Source organism: Buceros rhinoceros, unplaced genomic scaffold (assembly GCF_000710305.1).
Source record: "Buceros rhinoceros silvestris isolate BGI_N320 unplaced genomic scaffold, ASM71030v1 scaffold29701, whole genome shotgun sequence".
NCBI lineage: Eukaryota > Metazoa > Chordata > Aves > Bucerotiformes > Bucerotidae > Buceros > Buceros rhinoceros.
Window position 1 is genome coordinate 5,301 of NW_010394289.1, and position 8,595 is coordinate 13,895.

Below are 8,595 nucleotides of genomic sequence, written 5' to 3' on the forward strand. Positions count from 1 at the left end.
GGGTGGAAAAGGCATCTTTTTGTTCTTACTGTTATTTAAGAACTACATTTTCAGTAATTGTCAGACCCATGTTACCAGTCTCTAATTCCCTCTTGCTTCTGGGACAGCACCACCTAGTGACTATTACACATATTGGAGATTGCAGCTTGGCAAAAAACACCTACACTGCAAATTCCAGAGCTAGCTGCAAGCAGATGTGAGAATGCGTTGTTACTTATCTTCAAACAAAACACCGGAGATACTGGTAGAAGGCTCACTGCAAGTCTGGGTTACCTGGAAAGATGCAATATGGCTTCCATGTAAATTATTACTTTTTGCATCAGTCAGTAACCTACAAAAACCTGAACTGTATCAAGTTTATGAGTCTTAATCTGTTACTATTTTCTGGTTTGCTTTAGGAAAGAAGCACACATTGAGTGAAGAGGGCTAAGAGGCAAGGGACATTTACACAGTCACTGTTCTTTTGTTTACAAAAGTCTCTGTAGAAAGTTAAGAGAATGGCATTATGTTTCTTCACTGAGCAGAGATGAAGCAGCACTGCCAGCGATACCTTCTGTTCTCAGCCAAACCTTTCATTATCTTGCAAGCTGCCAAAACTAAACCTGGCAACAATCTGATTTTAGAACTCAGAGGCCCCAACACAGGATATGAGTGCCAATTATATTAGACAGCTGGAAAAAATAAAGCAAAAATCACAAAGACTTTTATAAAATAAAAATTACATAAGGGTTTTAAGCTATTCTTGTAACAACACACACAGGAACATATACATGATACTTTTTTAAACAGGATATCTAGTACCAACTTGATAGAACTACAGACAAGACTCAACTTGCTGTGTGCTCTTCATTGAAAGGTAAATGTTCTATAAGAGGAGGCAGAAAGGACTCTATGCATGTAAGCAGGAAACAAGAAAGGAATGTAAGAGACAAAACAAAGAAGTGGAAATAAATTAACTATACACTACTGCAATGAAAAGTATTTTCTTACTGAACCTTTTACACATCCTGGGCAAAATACCCAAGGTGAGTGCTTGCTGCCACTGAAAATATCTCTAGAAAGCCAGAGGGAGATGAGTTTGCATGAAAGCATGAGCATTCTGATTTAAAAATAGTAATAAAATCAAAAGTATTACATTTACAATAATTGGGACTGACAATCAGGACAAAGCATCTAATCTGTTTCATTCTGACAACAGCTCCAAGGTATGAAATGGCTAGTAAAGAGGGGTGCAGAGGCACATCTGACCAGATGTGAGCTTTCTTTTTTGCTTTTCTTGATGCATCTAGCCTGACTAAAATAACCTCTTTTACCAGTTTAACATGGACTTAAATGTCAGAAGTAGACACAAAGGTTCTTTGTTCCCTACTTGGGCACAAACCAATCCTACTCCATCTTAAACTACGTCCCCCTCCATCTAAACTTGTCATAGCTGAAAGGGAAAAAGGAGAAGCAGATTCCTCATTGGATCCTCACCTCTCAGGGATCTCTAAAAGGATGATTTGAAGGGGCCTTCTAATTACAGGAAGAGGACAGAGACATTGTAACAGGAACCTATCCTATTTAGAATATAAACAGATTATTTTGCCATCAGTTTTACATGTGCGAAGAAGGCTCCAATGTACATGTTTCTCCACATGTTGTTTTCCTACACAATCTGAAGACAGGCATCACCAGAGGCTATGAGGGTCCAGAAATCCCAGACAGAGCTGCTGTACGGGCACAGATTTGCATCTACAGTCCATATACAATAAACCTACACAGCACTACCTAATGCGTGTACACTTATTTTTACCTAAAAATACAACAACCTAATTTGCGTATGTCATATCATATCACAAGAACTTTGCAATCTAATACAATCCTTCATATTTAGATTACTCCTTAGTATTACATCTTTTTCTTGGTTATTATGAAAAACATACGTTAAAAAGGTAGAAACTATTGAAAAAAAACATTTGTTGCCTGGTTTGCATGTATACTGCAGAACTACTGTTTGTATAGGTTACTGGTATTCCAACACTTATCCATGGAGTAATCAAACTTCATCTTGCTGTTTTATTTATCTATTGATCTGTGCACTTTCATGTAAAAAAGTGTCAACAATTTCAAATCAACTGTGATAATTAATTCTAGCAAATTACTATGTGTTTTTTATAATTTGTAAGAAACTTTATGTATTGCATCAATGCATCTAAATAGATGGATATTACCTCCAAAACAACTTGATCTACGTTATATGATTTATGAACTATAAGACATAGTACACAAGAATCTATCAACTGAGAACTGATCTTAGTAAAGGAAACTTTACTAAGAACAAGGAAACTCTCACATTCTCATCCTGCACTGAAAATGAGTTCATGCCCTACATGTCAGATAATCTCCTTTTCTCTGGAGTGAGGGATGAATCTTGCTGCCTGGGTTGTTTAGAAGAATTTGTGCTCGTATATTTAAAAAAAAAAAAAAAATCAAACAAATGAACCATTAATATTTTAGATACCTAGGAAACTTTAAACAGTAGAGCTGAAAAAGAATTTCAAAAATTTGTCCAGAAACAATTAAAATTTTTAATGAGTAGGTAGTTGAAGAGGTTGCAGTGTTAACAAAGCTGTGCAGAACATACCTGTTTTTGTTAATGGGCTGGAGAACAACTGCTGAAGAAGTTTGTTCTCTGAAGTTCGCAACACCACCACTACATCAGCAGGGAGAGTGTCTCTGTTCTTCTCAAGGAATGCACAGGCATCATATAATACCTAGCATGGGAAACAGAATATGAAAAGTTGCTAAAAAGGGTTATTAAAAAACTACTATGTTCTTTAAAATGTGACTGGTCAAGACAACGGAGTAGATCAGTTAGTTTGGTTCTGATGAGCAAAGGACTTACAAGAACAACTACAGCAGGGTCTTCAGAAGGTGAACCAGCTATATCAGCACCTGTATTCATAGCATGTCACGGCACATTAAATTGGGTTAAGTGGCTTAAATCATGTTGTATTATGCATTATTTGTATTATGCTTTTTATTGTATGCATAATGTAATACAACAGAGATAATTCATTAAAGCATAAGCTGTCAGTTTACATATGAAGTAAGAAATGGTTCTCAGGTGGTCATCATCTGCTTCTTGTCTGCACCAAATGTGACCTATAAATAGACCTGCTGGAGGCACAGGAGTAAGTTGCACATCTCTAGTAAAATAGGTTTCTCACTCCTTCAAAAATGATAGTAGGAAAACAAATCATTCATCTATTTAAATTATTTCAATTGTTTTTATTAGACATTAACATCTGGCTATTTGTATTCATATAAGAAATCAGTTAATTTTTCTTAACTTTTTTGGTTTTTAAATCACAGTAATTTTTCAGACCTGTTTTATTATCATTATGATATTCCTCTCTAGTCTGTTCTCTCTAAATGTTCTCCTGCAATACAGAACTGACAAGTAGTGTTTTTATGACTTGGCCATTTGGGTACAAAGAATTTACTAAACCTGTGCAAAATTTCAGTTATTCTTACAAACCAGAAAGCTGGACAAAGTTTACTAGAACATATTTTAAAATTTTGGAGTCTTATGATGAGCCAATAATGAGACTTCATTGATGAGTGATATAAAATATGGCTTATTTAATTTTTAATTTTTTTATAAACAAAGATTTGGACCTGAAATCACAACCAAAGTTCATATTACGTGAAACAACTGGACTGTTATTCCTTATCTAAAATAATAATTGAACTGCTGAAAATAAGTATTCAGTTGCTACAGAGTACAAGAAAACATCTGTGCTAGCTAGGTTCAGTCTTACAGGATTCTAGGTTCTACGGCAGACACTGTTTCAGATTGCATTTTTTATCCATAAACTTTATATACAATTCACACACAGAACTACTGTGGCATTCACATGATGTTAACAATCACGTAGTCTGTTCTGGCTCCAGAGAGTTGCTCCTTTGAAATGACGCTAGTAATGGCATTTCTGGTGCCAGATTTCTTTCAGAATAAAAGGTGGTTACTGTCATACACACATGAAAATTTTATCGCAGATTCTAGATTTCTGTAAACTTTATCATTTTGTCTCTTAACATAAAAAAAAAATTACAAAGCAGAAACTTTGGATAAAACAAATAATGACCATGCCATGAACTAAATAAAAATGACATGATCTTACCTTTCCAGCATAGTGATGAATACCAAATGACAGTTCTACTCCTTTTGGTCTCCAAAAGTATTTGCATCGTAGGTTGTCTTCAAATTTATCTAGACATTGGGAAGAGACATTGATATAAGTGACTTAGAGTGACTAAGCAAAATCTGCACCCTAATTAGGGACAATTTGCTGCTCAAGAAGCCAGAACTATCACAAATGCAAATACGCTCAGAAATAGCTGTGTCCAGCTTCTCTGTGCTTTCTTCCAAGCTACTATTTCTGAATGGAACATCTCATTCTAAACTAGCCCAGTAAGGCTGTCCTTCAAATCCCACTGTTAGTGGCTAGTTTTGTGCATGTAAACTATCAAATAAGAGGGGCCAATGAGAATGTGTGATGACTTCTCATATTTTGCTATGAATTTGCTTGTATGTATATATATAGGGTTTGGGGTGTGTTTATTTCAACTATGTACATTCAAAGCTGTGCATATATCTTACTTGCTTAAATGCCTAGTATTTGTATTTTCCCTATCTTCCTTTCCCCATTCATTTCGTTTTGTACATCATGTGTCAAGTACATGTTAATGTCTTCAGGCTGGAACTATCTTTCATTTGCTTATGGACTTCTACGAAAAAAGAGGCTTCTACCTAAAACCTCTTCCAAAGAGGCTTTCTGTTTCCTGTGACTACCTCTATAGAGCTGACAGAAAAAGAAACACCACTTTCTAAGAAAAATGTCTTTTATGCCGTGATATTTTGTATGCTCTTTAATATTTTGTAATGCAATTAGTGCTGATATTGTAAAACTTGCTATTATATTTCTTCATCTGAACAGGTGACTAGAGACCTGAGGCCAGAATGAATACATAAAATTCTCTGTCATATCGTACAGGGCAGAAAATATCAAAATGTTTTTTCTAATGTTAGAATCAATTAGTATTTTGTGTTAGGTCTTTTTCTTTCTATTAACGTTTAATCAAGCTTGTATTTTAAGCAAAAAGATCTAAGTTGGAATTTTGGGGGGGCAGGGGGATTATGTGGTGGAATTAACGATTGTCTGGCACATCTTCGAGAGGGCAAACTATCCCATTTTGCTTGAGGGATCCTGTTGTACTGTGTACAGATCAGCAGTAGGGCTGCTGGAACAGGGAAAGTGCCTCTGTGAAAGTGTAATTTCAATATTCACGGGATTTACGGGATCCACCAGAAAGCACATGGCTTTAGTACACAAATGAGGACTGGAATAAAACCATAGCATTCATTCTATCTGCAACCTAAATTCAAGTTTCAACTTAGCCTAGCAGAAGTTAAAAATCCTGTGCATATATTGTGTATTTTATTAGGCAGCTGTCATTTTTCTCTGACTAACAGTTTGAGACTCTGCTGCACATTCCATCAAAGCAACTGGAACTCTCTGTTTCATATTGCAGGGAAAACTGTAGCTCTAGTGAATAAAAGCAAGACTACAGTTTTAAATGTGGCATGTGCTGCATGCTTTAAAGTTGGCACCAAGATTTCTTAAAATATACGTAAAATATGCAGGAATAGAAATATTCAGCCAGATGGCACACCAGAAATAACACACACTTTCTATTTACGATGAGTTAATCTGGAGTGAAGCAGTATTTTCTAATTGGATAAACACGGGCCTAGGAGCCTGGGAGATCTAAATTACACTCTCAGCACTAATGCTGCTCACAGGGTGGTCCTAGACACAAGATTCTACTGTCTCATCCTTCCCTTCAGTAAAAGGGGATAAATGCTGCTTGATGTACCTCATATAGAGAGACAAGATACTGATTGTTTCCTCATAAGACTGGAAAGACAATAAGCCCTTGACACCTGATACGTAAGATAACTTTTGCGATATAAAAAGAACAGAAAACACAGCAGAGAAAAATGATGAAGAACAATGAAAAATATACTTAAAATATCAAATGAAATGGCACAGCCTCAGCAGGATAATAGGCTACTAAAAATTCATTAAAGATGTCATTCCACCTGCACCGTCATTATTTCCCAAAATTTTTGTTTGCACATACCAACTAAAGTTAGGTCTGTTGCCTGAGGAAATCGACTTTCTTCATCTAGTAGAGACAGAAGACCCATGGGTTTCTGAAGGAACATATCTAGAAGTGGACGATTGTCCTCGTACTCCACTCTAGTAGCATCAATTCCCTCACTCTGATATTCCATCTGTAAAGTTACTAGCACGGTATTAATATTGAACCAGTAAAAGCAACATCATCATTAGGTCATTTATGAAACACAACAATACTCTATAGGCCCCAACAACATTATTCACAAAACTTCAACTGAAACTGTCATTACCTGGCATTTAAATCACATACCCATTTTAAAAGTTATAATGCACTCCTGAATATGATCAGGACAGCTGATTCAACTAGATCTCATCAGAGTTGAACTTACCTGCTCAAGTGCAAAAATATGTTGATTGAAATAAAACTGGATCTGTTCATTAGCAATATTTATGCACAGTTGTTCAAAGGAATTTCTTGCAAAGTTCTCAAATCCGAATATGTCTAGTATCCCAACATTCATCCCATTTTCAACATTGCTGCATGTGAAAATACAAACAAAATTCATCATGGGCAACATCAAGTTAAAGTAAATATAAACATGGTAACAGATTGCGTAATTGATTCAGTCTGCTGCAAAAATGGAGAAAATGTGTGTTTCAATCAGTGCATTTGTTTAGCGTCGTTAACACTTTTGTTTTCCACTTGCTTCTTGTTAATTTCCATGAAGAAGGCAGGAGAATCATAGGTACATAATAAAGACACTTAGCAGCCGTATTAAAACAAATAGTTTCAATAGGCAGATCCCAACTAAAATCTATTGTCTGCTCCCCCAGGTAGACAAAAGTCAAGCTTCAATATTATGTTCTTTGCTATATTCAGTCAGAAGGGTAATTATCAAGTCTGCTGCTGCTACAAAGTGGACTGTTAAGAGCCCATGTGCTAGCTCAAATTATACCACAGTCACCGTTAGAACCACAAGTATGGGTGAGGACATGTCTACATGATATAGCAAAGTGTCAAAGAAAGATTTCTGATCAGAGGCATTTTCACATCATTTAAGGGGTTCTCTTGTTTCTAAAAATCTCTACAGCTGCTTGAAAAAGACCAGAGTACCCAGATCAGTACCCGGCAATGAAATCACAAGGATGCACAGTGTGAACATTTCTGAAATTATGAATAATAAAAACTTGCATCTCAAGTAGCAGCACAATAATAATAAGTATTTATTACTAGATTACAAAAGCAGAAGGACTGCAAGGACTGTGAACACATAGTAGAGTTTTTCGGTGTACTCCAATTATTTCTCAGCCTTTGGTATGATTTTGAAGTTCACTACTTAGGAACCATCTCTTCAAAGAATTGTATAGCTCTTTAACCACCCAATTTCCATTGACTTCAGTAGCTAAATTCCACTAAGCTCTTTGAAAATGTTGGGGTTAATGTCCTGGAAACAGAATTTAGTATCACAGCATGAAAGCTATTTTGAAGCTTTAGCCAAAATAAACACAGCACACTTTCTGCAAAATCAAAAATATACAAATGCATGTACCCATCAAAGACATATGCACAGCAAATACACATGGTTCAGTGATGTGTAACTTGCCATATATTTTTATCTGGCTGAAGCAGCGTATTAATACGATTTACGATCCAGCTGAAGAGCCGGCCATAAAGTGCTTTAGACATGGCATCTCGCACATCAGCTGCTTTGTCCACGGTGTTTGTTCGGATAATAGTCTCCCCTCGTGTTACAACACAGTGGGAGGTTAGGGCCTCTTGAAGTTCTTCTGACCCAATACTTAACAGTGCAGCAGCTAAAAGACAATGGAAAAAAGATACGCAACTGTGACTACGCAGTGGAAATGACTAGCATTGCCCAACTGTTACCCTGAGTTAGATATTCTCACAAATACAGACAAATTGCATTTACAGAACAGACAATGTTAAATTGTATTTACCATTATCTAAGGCTTCTGGGTTGGGAACCTCACTTTTATCTGTTTGGTGTTGTGAAGAAATGGCAGCAAACTCAATATTTCCAGTATTTAAGATCCCAGTCAGGATTCTGTACACTGAGTACACTTCCTGTAAAAGAACACAGGAAGCACTTTCAAAGAATCCAGTTTGGTGGGCACTGGAATGGCTATTAAAGCTTGAGCTTGCTCTGAGACCAAGTTCTACAAATTCAAGTAAGCTCCTGTTGACACAGAAGACAGTGTGATACAGAATTGTGAGTATACTTGGCTGAGTACTAACTGAGACCTCAGGCTGGTCTTGGTTTCTTTCACAGTTCACTTCTGTCATAAGAGAAATTCTACAGGACAGGTGTGTATCCAGAAAACCAAACGGCAGCCTGTGCACAGGCAGCACTGGAGGTAGTTCTTATAAAGAATGTTAATAATG

The 8,595-nt window shown here is 36.4% G+C and overlaps 1 protein-coding gene across 1 annotated transcript in view; it reads right to left on the reverse strand.

Annotated features, from left to right (window-relative positions):
• Positions 1-2,626: 2,626 nt before the first annotated feature.
• The window catches only part of LOC104501391 (myosin-IIIb-like), a gene marked incomplete at its 3' end in the record, with an annotated part of 37,586 nt that continues 31,617 nt past the window's right edge, over positions 2,627-8,595 (reverse strand). The window contains exons 11-16 of the mRNA XM_010145191.1: positions 8,151-8,277; positions 7,796-8,006; positions 6,581-6,728; positions 6,193-6,346; positions 4,170-4,258; positions 2,627-2,756 (exon numbers count right to left, since the gene is read on the reverse strand). Of these exons, the coding sequence (XP_010143493.1) occupies positions 2,627-2,756; positions 4,170-4,258; positions 6,193-6,346; positions 6,581-6,728; positions 7,796-8,006; positions 8,151-8,277 (859 nt within the window). The remainder of the gene's footprint in view (positions 2,757-4,169; positions 4,259-6,192; positions 6,347-6,580; positions 6,729-7,795; positions 8,007-8,150; positions 8,278-8,595) is intronic.